This window comes from Necator americanus, chromosome IV, assembly GCF_031761385.1.
Source record: "Necator americanus strain Aroian chromosome IV, whole genome shotgun sequence".
NCBI lineage: Eukaryota > Metazoa > Nematoda > Chromadorea > Rhabditida > Ancylostomatidae > Necator > Necator americanus.
In genome coordinates this window covers 3733366-3746419 of record NC_087374.1, presented here as the reverse complement: position 1 = coordinate 3746419, position 13054 = coordinate 3733366, and the positions used below count along the sequence as shown (strand labels likewise).

At 38.3% G+C, this 13054-nt stretch overlaps 1 protein-coding gene across 3 annotated transcripts; it reads left to right on the top strand.

Annotated features, from left to right (window-relative positions):
* Positions 1-3594: 3594 nt before the first annotated feature.
* On the top strand, positions 3595-11853 carry RB195_000318 (uncharacterized protein; the record flags this gene model as incomplete). Of its 3 annotated transcripts, XM_064196583.1 has the most annotated exons (7): positions 3595-3666; positions 4366-4475; positions 6612-6696; positions 10222-10347; positions 10412-10552; positions 10632-10766; positions 10825-10974. In XM_064196583.1, the coding sequence occupies 7 exons, from the start codon at positions 3595-3597 to the stop codon at positions 10972-10974; spliced, it is 819 nt and encodes a 272-aa protein (XP_064052465.1). The 3 variants fall into 3 exon arrangements, with proteins under 3 accessions (XP_064052465.1, XP_064052463.1, XP_064052464.1); XM_064196584.1 differs by lacking the exons at positions 3595-3666; positions 4366-4475 and adding an exon at positions 11569-11853 and having other exon boundaries at positions 6640-6696; positions 10825-10926; XM_064196582.1 differs by lacking the exons at positions 3595-3666; positions 4366-4475; positions 6612-6696; ... (2 more) ...; positions 10632-10766; positions 10825-10974 and adding exons at positions 11472-11507; positions 11569-11853.
* Between the last annotated feature and the right edge of the window lie 1201 nt (positions 11854-13054).

Sequence of the window (13054 nt, the reverse complement as noted above, 5' to 3'; positions counted from 1 at the left end):
GTTTTAAACTTTTACTTCTTTAGTAGTTTTAGTTCTTACAGTTTGTTTCTTTAATTTCACTAGTAATATTTTTATATTGATTTTACTATTATATTTATCATAATTTATCATATTCTATTAGAAGAGACTTTTCTTTTTTCATGCATCCAGTTTATTTCTTAAGTTCTATTTATATAATTAATTCGATTAGAAATGTTGTTTTATTTATATATTTGATTCCATTTATATTTTATAACCTTTTCTATTTAACCTTATGCTCTCAGAACTCTCAAAGAACACTTTTGCGAGTATCGCTTACAGGATACACATGCGCGGACGCCAACAAAGGATTACTGGCGGATCAACACCTTTGGCGAAGTTGCCGAAAAGTTTAGTACCATGGATTAGTGCAAGTGTTGTGTAACTGTAGCGCCACAAAGCCGACCGCCGATTGAAAACAACTTTGTGACATTCCGGCTGCGCACTTGTACTCGGATCGACGCCACCTAACTTTGTTTTTTTCCTTTTTCTACTGCATCAACCTAATAGGGAAGAAAAAGAAAACGGGAAAAATAAAAATATTCCTTTAAAAAATTTAATCTCACGAACAGGGAAAAAACCTAACATTAACTAACTTAAGAAGACAACAAAAAAAAACAGAAAAATAGAAATATTCTTTCAAAAATTTCATCTCTCAAACAAGAGAAAGAACTTAATTAACTAACTTAATTTAAAATTGTAAAACAACAATGATAAACACTAACTAACTTAACTTAACTTAGCTTAACGTTGTAAGAAGCTATTTGAAAGAGCTATTTTTCTTTCTCTATAAGTTTATGCTTTTGGAAAACGAATTTAACACTATATAAGAAGTTATTTAAAAGTTAAAGTTTAGTTTTTAAAAAAGCTAATTTAAAAGAGCATCCTTTCCTTTACAGAAAAGTGTTTTTTTTTTTGGTTTTCATGTTGATTTTTTTTTGTTAAATTTTAGATCAATATCATAATTAATTGTGCTTCCTTTCGCATCGCGCATCCGACACCATATGCGATGTGTTTCTAATCACCGATTCAGCTGTCTTCATAATACGACGCTAATGGATTACCGTATCCGAGCTTATCCTTATTCAAAATTCCATGATGCTAAAGTGTGTGTGGTTCCCACACGTCAACGCATGTTTTCTCTAGATGGTACGGTGAGAGTTTAACGTATGTATCTATGATTGGATCTATGATTGGTTGGATGCCTGGCGTTCGTAAAAAGAAGGAGTGTTGGACAAAAAGTACGCGACAAATCTCTTCCTTTCTGCTTTCTGAATTTGTCGAATCGCTAATTTGGATCGATAGGAGTGGATTAAAAAATTCATTTTCAAAAAATTCAACTTGCATTTTTTCTACAGAACGCAAATAGAAAGAATGTTGGACAAAAAGTACACGTCGGAGCACTTTTTTTCTGCTTTCTGAAGTTACCGGGTCATTACTTCGGATCGATAGGAGTGGATTAAAGGACATTTGACGGGATAAACATAAAATAAGTTTTTTTTATTTTATATATTATATATTTATTATTATTTTATATTATTTATTATATATTTAACTTATTTTTAAAAATTCAATCTGCATTTTTTTCCGCAGGACGCAAAAAGAAAGAAGGTTGGACAAAAAGTACGCGACAGAGCATTTCCTTCCTGCTTCTGAAGTTGGCGAGTCGAGGACAACTATAATGTTGATCTAAAAATCAACAAAAATAAATAATTAAGTAAATCAGCATAAGAAGTCGATAACATCATCTTGTAGAGGAAGAAATGCTGTTTCAAAGTCTTCACCTCGGATCGATGAGAGTGGATTAAGAAACTTCATTTTTGAAATTTCAAGATTTTTTTTTGGAAATTTTGTATTTTTTCTACTAAAGCACCTACGAGTTTTCTAGGCGGAACCTCTATAACTCTAACAGACTGTAGATGTTTTCAATTTCATTCTCAGAGACTTCCGTGTTTGGTACCTTTAACGATTATTGAAACGTTGACCTGGGCTAATGTGACATTTGACGGGATAAACATAAAATAAATAACAACCAACAAGTAAAAATCAACAATAATAAATAGATAATCCAATCAACCTCTCTACTTAGATCTCTGAAGGCTGCAGGAAAAAAAGCTGGAACATCAGGCCAATGAAGGTCCCGTCTAAAAACTTCGTACACGCACTAATAAATAACATAGACGGAAGTATGCCGAGGTTTTAAAGGACGGGAATATTTGAACTCAAATTTTATGTGGTTTTTCCGCTTGTAACAAAGCGTTGGATAGGCAGATACAAATAATTGACTGATTCGGATCAAGTTAACAACTTTAATCCTGAATTATAACTCGTTTCACATCGCGTCTGGGACCGCGACGAGGTTCTTTTCTTTTTGCCGCCGACTCATTTTGCTGGAGGCAGCTTTGGAACCTCATCAATCGTTCTTTCTGCTGACACTAGAGCCCACATTCAAAAGAGAGAAACTTAAGGAATGACCCGATAGCGCACATAAAGTCCAGCGCATCCTCGCGAATAATATCCATTGACATGTGACTCCACTTGTGAGTCTACGAACTCACAAAAACTGCTGAAACTGAACTCGTACCCGTGGCCAGTATCGAATATTCCAGTGATAAACTCTTACAGAAGTAGATTAACAACAAGTAACAGTATAGATTAGTTTACAGAGCATCCAGAGGCTGTATCCAATAAATTTTCTCCAGTGGGATAAAAGCGGTCCGGAGAAAAAAAAAATCTGCCTTAGTTGGATACATTGCTATCGACAAATAAAAATTTGTCCGAAGACTTGGACATCAATTTAGCGTCACGTGGCGGAAATACGTTTCCACACGTTCCAGCCCTGGAAATGTGAAACTTAAGAGACTGCTAGGTCCCGCAGCGAAGTGCTCTTGCAACGAATTTGCGTCAGCAAAGTAACAAAACAATATTGAATAGCTCAATTTGAAAAGAGGTTAAATTTTTTTTTTAAAAAGTGAAAAGAAGAATTCATAAGATGAAGAATGTTTTCGTTTCCATTTCGTATTTATCATCTTAAAGGGAATTGTTTTGGACACGAGCTCGGAGCTGATGAGCTAAACGATCACGGCTCGTATAACATATATCGGACGATAAACATCTATTGTCGAATTCAAATTCGAAATTATCCTTCATATCTATCTACAAATCCACAACAGGTGTTTGAAAATATTTGAAAGTGGCCTCGTCATCATTAAGACCAGTGAGCATAGGAGTGAGCCAGCATTTCCTCTTCAGAATTGACTCCGACCTCTTAATTATGTACGTTCCTATTTTCGTTAAACATTTAATAGCCCTACGTAGTAATAGTAGTAATAATAGTTATTAGTAAAAATATTAAGTAAAATAATAGGTAATAATAAATAAGATAATAAAATAACAATAGTTAGTAGTGAAAAAAAAACTACTGGGGTATTCTGCGTGTAGGAAAGTTGTTAGAGATTTATTCCCTACTATAGAATAATGTATTGTATAGATATAGATATACATATGTGTAGTAATTTTAGAAAAAATTCGCGAAAACAAAAGAAATTCATTCTAAAATAGTTCATATTTCGAGAAATGAGAATTAGAGCAGACAGCATGTCACAATCACTCGGTACATCACAGCTATCGGGATCAGTCCACGTTTTTGTGAGCACTGCACAGGGACACCCGTCTCAAGACCCTGTACATATGTTTTGTTTTTTTTTTCCATAAGGATTGGGACGCTTATGGGACAACATAGAGTTCGGAGTGTCGATTGCGAGTATGAAAGTGGCGCCGCTTAATTCTTCTAGCACACATCATTTCCTAAATACCTTATGTCTATCTCCAACTTGACCGTTGCATTCGATTTTGTATTTTTTTTAATTTAGTTTTTAATTAAATTTAGTTTTTGGCTAACTCTATAAAGAAGTGTCTCTATTTTTGTTTACTATAGTAGTCTCCTTTTATCTATAAAAAAAAACTCTTCAATTTTGAAATGCTTCTAATTCTGCTGCTATGTTTTGAGGAAATCTTTTTCTCTGAAATTCTCTAAGGATCAGAGAACATATAAAAAAAGTGTGTAAAGAAGCCGTACTGTTTTTTTCTGTCCATTTTCTGTCCCTTTTGTTTCATTTCAGGATTTGAGAATGAAATTTAATCATTCACGATTGAGGTCACTCCAATGAGGCGGTCAAAGTCCTGCATGGGAACTGCTGGGAACAACTATTTCTCAGAAGTCCATTTTGTTCGATACTCGGCGAAGTTCCTAAACGCTTGCGAGGAACAGAAATTTATTCTACAGTATTTTTACAGTATGCAGAAGACTTTATTTCGTACAGAGTCAAATTCAACAGAAATATTCAGGTGAAGCGATGGACTCCGTCACCGAATCGTCAAATATCCGTCGCGCCGAGTGCACGTGCTGTCGCATTCTGCTCACTGGGCTGTCCTGTAGACGAGGAGGTGTTTGCCCGGTTCGGTTCGGTTGACAGCCGGAGACTGTGTGGACCTCGGGAGAGTCCGATAAAGCTAACAGCTGTGTATCAAATCGCCTCCGGAATCGTGAACAGCTTTATTTTTTGTTTACTTTTTCAAAAGGGACTATTTTATATCTTTTTTTTGTTGGGTAAGTAAGTAAGTTTTTTGTTTTAAGTAAAGGATATCTTCTTTACTTAGTAACTCCAACGTTTTCTTGTCTTAAACGAACCTCAACATAGTTTCGCCTATTTTCTCTAAAAGAATTATTCTAATAATCTAATCCTATAATCCAATCTAATAACCTATTAAAAAATCTTATTTTTTTCTTCCTTCTTTTTATTTTAGAAGTTCTCTGATAGACTTTTTTCTTTCAATTCCTCAATTTTTCCTTTTTTTCTTTTTCTTTTTTTAGTAGATCTCTAATAGCCTGTCGGAAGATTATCTCTTATAATTAAAGAAGTACTCTCCTTTCCTACTCTGCTGAGCTTCTCGCCAGGTTTTCTCGTTTCTCTGAACGTTTATCGCTTCATGGACACTAAATGGAATGGTTTAGTGATGTTAAACGTATTCTTCATGCTTCATAAATCTGTTACTTCGGACTCAGCGTCGTCGAAGGGAAGTCGTCCCGACAGTTCTTCAGCGCTCTGCGGAAAGTTATGTACAACTGGAATCACCGATATCCAGAGTTCCAAAGTTACATTTCCCGTCCGCGTCACTAACCAGAATCACGATGAAGTGGAGCGCGAAGAACTTTCCATTACCTCCTTCTCCTCAGACACACGGGAATCAGGAGTGAATTGACACTTGTCCAGCATCGAACTTCTTTTTTCTTTCTTCTTTTCTTTTTCTTTTTTCTTTCTTCTTTTCTTTTTCTTTTTTTCTTTTTCTTTTTTCTTTTTTCTTTTCTTCTTTTTAAGCAATTTTTCCTTTCGCAACATTTTAACAATTTGTTTTTTTTCTCAAATTTCTGCCACGTGACTGTTGAATAAATTGCGATGTAATTTTCAGTGAATTTTCAATTAGAGGTCGATTTTCAATGAACCTTGGTATAATAAGTAAAATAATAAGTTAACAATAAGTAATATAATAAATAATACTATTGATTAATAGCAAGTAATACAATAAGTTTTATTGATTACTTATACTAAGGTGTACACAAGGTTTTTAATTGATTTTATTGGCTAAGGTTTTGGTAAATTCCCGTGTTCAGAATATTGATTACCTAGCAAAATTTTGTTCCTGAACTTCCATATCTTGGTCTTCTACTCTTCATGGATACCATGCGGAAAAGAGTGGTGGAGTATTCTTTGTCACAGCTCGCATGGATGGATTTTCACAGTTTAGATGGATTTTGATCTGGTAGATCATTTAGATCCCAGCTCATAAAGATCATTTTCGGAGAAAAAGTGGAAAAGGTTCCCTGATTTCCCATTAAAAAAATCTCCCTAACTCCTTCTCCTCAACCTCAACTTCTCCCTAACTCCTAACTCCTTAAAAAAGACTTTCCTTAAAAAAAATAAAAGATTTATTTTACGGTTTGACTCTGTGATGCAGCGTTACAAAGTTACTACTTAAGAAAGTTGAAATTATTTCATTAATTATTTCACATTTTATTTTTTTAGTCCATAGACGCTACAAAGTGCATTCATTTTCTTTTTTTTAAATGTACACCTTTGTATCTTTCAAATTTTTCCCTTTAGAAATTTTTTTCTTCTTCTCAGACGCATCACTTTTGAGGGAATCATTCACAGGTCTCAGCTCTGCGATATCTGGAAGGTGACCGTGGTCTTCCAGTGATTGCGGTGACCTCATAGGTTGTGGTTGGATTCTTCTCTCGCGGCGGGAAGTTTTGGTTTTACGTGCAGCGTATTAGGTCACACGGGGTCAGCATGATCAGCTGTGATGATATGTGTTGGATGTCGATAACCCACTAAAATCCCCGTTCACTTTTCCTATCGGGATCGATCGCACTCTTCCACACACACACACTCTCTCTCTCTATCTTCCACTACAGACATTCCTTCAGATTCATTTCTCCATCCGGGTTTAATGATCTCTTCACTTCTACTTCTTAACATACTCCGTCCGTCGTCAAATTTCATTAAATTTCCCCGTGTAAAAAAAATTTTTAGACTCGTGGTTCAAAACCTGAGATCCGATATGAAGGAGTACAAACTAGTTGTATGCGGCTGTGGTGGAGTTGGAAAAAGTGCACTGGTAAGATTTTTTTGACGTTAAAAAATGGGGCGAAAAAAACCACCGCCTTTGTTGACCCGAAAGCTGAACTGAAATTTTTTCGTGGACACAGTTTTTGGCGCCGCCTGCACGTTTGCACTTTACAGTGCCATGGATGTTCGCCCTAAATCCTAGTTTTCTCCTAGTTTTCCGAATCTGAACCCAGATAGAAATGTAGATCATGGTAAAGTACCCTTCAGTGCCCTTCAAATGAACGATATTGATTTCGTTTACGTTAGTCAAATCCAACTTGTAATTCAATTTTGGCAAGTGTAGAGCAGTTGGTAAGAGGTCCGACTGTGACTGCTCGATCGATCGATGGTTCAAAACCGTCCCAGTGCCAACCAGACTTTCATCCATCCGGATTAATATTATAAAATATAAGTATATATAATTATATTAAAGCAATTATTAGTAATTATAAAACTGTAAATCCCCTCTCCCTGGACCAATCAAGCCCTTCTTCCTTCCGGGGGTCGATAAATTGGCACCAGGTTTATCCAGGAGGATAAGCACACTGATTTGTCACATCGTCTGGCCCCTGCAAGTCATAGTATAGGCTAGACACGAGTTTGTAAACCTCAAGCTCTCAAACGGTTCTGAACCGATGTCGAACGCAGTGGCGGGTCCTAAGCGGATTGATTAACGCCAGGCACTTTACTTCATTTTTTTAAGGATTTAATTTAATAATTCCACAATTCTATTCCTTTAATTCTATCTCCAAACTTTCTGTCTTTCGTTGTTCTGTTTCATTTTGAATATCACATACATTCTCCAAACTTTCTGTCTTTCGTTGTTCTGTTTCATTTTGAATATCATATACATCATTTGACTAAATCTACCCTTGATCTACTTCGATTTCTGATCTAATTCTATCGATCCTTGATCTATTTTTATTCGCACATCCGACTTCGATGACCCAATTCATGGATATGCAAGTGATTTTTGCTAATAGTTAGTTTTGTGTCAATGTAATTATTACGATCATTACGTGTTCTGGAAGCAATTACGGTCAACGCAAAACGTGCTGTAACGGGGACGTGACGCGTTACGCCGGCGGCGAAGGCGAGCGCTGGCCCCAGAGCACGACAGGCTCCTTGGAGCTGGTTTCTTTTGTTCTTTGATAGTTCTTATTCTTTTTTCTTGTAGAATTTTACATGAATAGGAGTACATTGCCTTCCAGAGTTCTTTTCCATTAGTTTTATATGTTTCTTTGCTCTTTCGGGCAGTTATTTCGGTGTTTTACTTCGTAGAGGCCGGATTTCTGGTCACTTTCTTCTCGCTCGAAATGGAAAAAAGAAATGGAGGAGGACAAATCCAACATTTACGCGATAAAACATCTACGATTTTGGGTGTTTAGGATTTTTTTTTCGTGTAATCCCAGTTATTTTAAAATCCCAAAATCTGGCTGAAAGAACGCTAATCATGCACACATATCATGCAGTTATATGAAAAAAATGGGGCAGAAATATAATTTCTACAATCCAAAGTTTTTGAAGCATCTAAAGAGTGGAAAGAACTACTAAATAAATGAAAAAGGATACTCCTAGGATATGGATAGGTGAAGGATGCTAAACGTGCTTAAAAATGGGGGAAAACTCAACAATCATCACAAGGTAAGATTTTTGGAAAGCCCTCAATCATAGCAAACTACAAAAGTAATTTGAAAGAACTCTGATAAGAAGTTGGTAACCATGGAATATTAAGATGTAACATTGCATAAGAAAAAAAAAAGAAATGGAAAATGATGAAAATGTGAAAAAGGGGTCCGAACGGCTTTCTGGAGAGAATTCAAGGGTCAAGCGTCGACACAGAGGACATCGTGTGTCATACTAATATGTACAATACGTTTTACGGCGACCGTATTTCTGGATTGGTTTTAGTTCTTTCATGTTTCCCCCGATTTTCCTGTGATTCATCATCATGTTCTCACTCGTTGAATTTCTGTGGAAAAAAAATGAGGGCAATGGATTTTTCTTTTGTAAAGATCTCCATGATGCCGAGATTTCAACTGGATCATTATCTTAATTCGGTACGATGATGACGTTCACGTCATTTGATCTCTGTGATGAGGAAAAATTGAGAGGATGATGATGTGATTGAGGAAAAAAAAAGGCGAGAAACGCTCTGATGATATAGCGGTGCAACGTGTGCCCCCACGTTCACTTCAATTCAGAATTGTTTGAGGTTTACGAACGCGTGTCTAGCCTATACAATGACTTTCGGAACCTGCTGATGATCAACTCAGTGCTTTTATCCTCCCAGACATGCCTGGTACTAATTTATCGACTCTAGAGGGATGAAAGGCTTGACTGGCACTGGGGCGATCTCGAACCATTGATCGATCGTGCAGTCACATTGAGCATGCAGCAGAACATTTTACCGACTGCGCTACACCCGCCCCATACCTCTACGCGGAAAGAAAAAAAAAACACATAGCAAGGTGCTACATACACGTCATACACATCCCCGCACCTTTAAAGCGGTATAGAAGGAATATAGATGTAAAATTAAGTTTGAATATCCTTGAAACGTTGTACAGATACATCTATCAAACCCACAAAATCATCCAGCAATGCTTATCTTGATTACCTTGACTCTTGTTGTTCTTCGAACTGGTCAAGGGGGTGCCAGTAATTCTTCCATTTGTCCCGATCGCGTGCCTTAGTCGCCCAGTGAGGTTCTCCTTTCGCGTGAAACACGAGGAGCATGGAAATTTTCTTTGAAAGGCTAGGAAAAGAAGTCTAACTATCCGATCGGCAGTCGTCCTGTAGTGCGCTTAATATCGCGTGGGACCCAGTCGCTCACGACTCTGGTCCAGTGGTTGTCGTTAAAGGCATCACCCCACGAATCTGGGGTGGTGCGGATTTCGGCCGAGTAATGTCTACACGGGGTCTTCGGGTGTGAGAAGAGGGTGATTCCGTTCATCTCTCCCTGTATCAGTGTGAACGGACGACCCCGGAACGCTGTTTCTTACGACGGATTCTGGTGCAATGCGCAACCATTACGCCGCACCCCGGCTGCGACTCGTTCGAAAGGGTTTATGACTCTGATACAAGGAGAGATGAACGGAATCACCCCTTCCCCACAATCTACGACCCCGCATAGATATTACCCGGCTGAAACCCGTATCACCTCAGATTCGTGGGGTGATGCATTTAAACCACATCGCTTGTCCGGCCCACCTTACTTTACTCTACTTGGCCTTGGTCTGAATACGGCTGCATCTCTAGTCTTCGATCGTTGACGTAGGAAGGAATGCTTATATTTTTAGAAAGAGTGAGGAAAACGGTCGTTGACAACGAAAACAGGTTTAGCTCTGTGGCAGAAATTTACAGAAAGGCCCACTTAATTTTACACTGCGATCGAAGAGATTGCTAGAAAAATTTTTAATCCCCCGTTGGGGGGGGGTTATAATTTTTTGAGTTAGGTGGCTCGTCTAGCAAAAGTATTAGCAGCTCGTGCTTAGCAAAGCTAAATATATCTTGTAGAGTTGGCATTTTTCAGACTGTGCAATTCGTTCAAGGATTGTTCGTGAGTTCGTATGACGCGACAATCGAGGACAGTTATCGCAAGCATTTTACCGTCGATGGAGAAGAATGCCGGCTAGAAATCCTGGACACGGCCGGTACGGTCCGTGATCTGATCTTATTTCCGCCGATTTTCTAGACAGCATCGGTATTGTTTGAAGTTTTAGGAACAATTTAGTGGTATGCGAGATTTGTATGTTCGAAATGGGCATGGATTTATTTTGGTGTATTCAATCAATGATCGAAGTTCTCTGAACGAACTCAAAGAGATTCGTGACACAATTGTGCGTCTCAAGCAACATGCAAATGTATGAGAGTGCAATTTTTCGCTTATTCCAATTCAATAGTTGATAGTCGAATAATCAATAATCGAATAATCGATCTAAGATCCCTATGGTTGTCGTTGGAAACAAGACCGATCTGCCGAGGATGATACCTACCAGCGCTGGACGAGATCTTAGCAAACTTTTTGGTTGCTCCTTTTATGAAGCTAGCGCTAAGCTGAACGAAAATGTTTCAGAGGTAAGTTCAGTCCGTTCCTTGACGTCGAACTAACGGCAGCGAAAGCAAAAGTTTTCAGATTTTTACGGATTGTGTACGACAAATAAGCAAAGTTGGATCGTACTCACATACGAAGAAAACTCTCCGACTATGTAAGAAGACTTCACCAAGAGACGTTTCGGTGAAATCAAAAACGAGTCGAAAAAGAAGTTGTTGTCGGGTCATGTAGTTATTTTTGTATAACAGCTTATTTGGTTTTTATCAATAAGAATATTTTTTTAAAAATCAACTATTTTAACCTCACTACTCACAAGAAAATACCAATAAGATGTACCAAGGAAGGAGAACATTAAAAACCACTACTGTTTATATTGGCATACATAAGGACTGCCCTATTTTTCTGGAGTTCTAAGCATAGCTGGTTCATTCGCTATTACGGGGGAGCTACTTACATATCAGTGCGTTAAAGGCAGCGTATCATAAAATTGACGCGACACGGAAACCTCTGGAACAACGTGGAGTTCGAGTTGTAGATTACGGAAAGCGGTGCCTCGCTCAATAAAGGTACTCAGAGAAATAACATAAAGGTACTTACAGAATTGTAAAGTAACTTCACGACGAAATTTCGTCATTCTACAATAATGTCACAATAACGACGTGAAGAGAGGGGTTCGACAGGGTGACACAACTTCACCTTAAACATTCACGGCGACTCTCGACAACGCAATGCGAAAGTTGGAATGGGACGACATGGGAGTGAAGGTTGATGGTAGCGGCTACAACATCTGCACTTCGCTGATGACATCGTTGTGATAACATCTAGCATCAACCAAGCGGAATGAATGCTTACCGGATTCGACAAGACATGTGGATGCATCAGACTCCAGCTGAAGACGATAAAGACGATAATCATGCAAAACAGGTGGGTCTTGGATGTCCCAGTCACGGTCAACGGAATGACCATATCCGAATGTACCAGATACATTTATCCAGGTCGGAAAAAGTACATGAAGAACGACCTAATCTCCGGGCTGGGCAGGAAGTAACGAGCGCTTGGGAAGCTTATGAGAGCATCGAGGATGTAGTGAAGAAAACATGGAACACCTGACTCCGTGCTCACCTCTTCAACACTACAGTAACTCCTTCTTTGGCCTATGCTTCAGAAATCTGGGCACTTCATAAGAAGGAAGAAAATGCGGTGACCGTCCTTGAACGCAATTGAAAGAGTGATGCTAGGAATATCCCGCTTCACACAAGTGGGATTCGAAGTTCCCTCTTACTTCAGGGTCGAAGTTTAGAGACGCCGCCGCATTTGCCAAGGAAAGCAAAATAAGGTGGGCCAGACAAGTGATCCGCTCAAGCGACTACCGTTGGACCAGAGCCCAGACCAGAGATCAGACGTGAGCACTGGGTTCAACGCTATATAAAATGCACTACAGGAAGACCGCCGATGATTAGACTTCTTTACGAAGTCATTCAAAGAAAATTTTAATGTTCTTCGCGGTCTACACGAAGGAAGAACCAATGGGTGGCTCTGGCACGCGATCGAACTAATGGAAAAATTACTATCATCTGCTCGACCAGGTCGAAGAAGAACGGAAGTCAAGATATTAAGTGTAAGTGTAATGTAGCTGCTTGGTCAATACTTGAGTGTCCAGGTTGCCGTGCATTTATTTTTTTTGTTTTTCCGTGAGCTGAACCACCCCTAAAGCCTTTTAACTTCATGAGTGACCAAAACCAAAATATTTTAAAGATAAACAACGGCAACGAGCGAGCAATTGTTGTAGTGCGGGCACAGCTGCCGGTTCAGCAACATCGTCATTTTATTTCGTAGAATAAGATAACAGATAATTGTATGAACCTTTATAAGTCCAACAAGTTAAACATATTCTTTCTTGCGAGAAATTCTCTCTGAATCCTATGCTATACGAAAACGAAAAAAAAAAACTATCACAGAAGTCCACCTGGTAATCTCTAGATTTCTGACTGCTAATCCAAACTATTGCTAAATTCTGCTCTCCTAAAAGGTGTAGCGTACTATCGATAAGGTCGTCGTGAATTTACAGAACTAACAAAAGCACTTCAAGTTATTTTAGCAGAAACAACATGCAGCAATGAGAAGGGATCACAGTGTCCCGTTAGCACAGATTCAACCTATTCCCAACCTGATATCTTTCGGTTAATAACACTGCATTTTTTCTAAACAACCCGTGAAGATTTGTGCAAGATTCAACAGCACCATTGACTAAAATATTGAAAGTGGCAAAAGAACAAGAAAAAGAAGAGAATAATGATGAGATGGTGATACT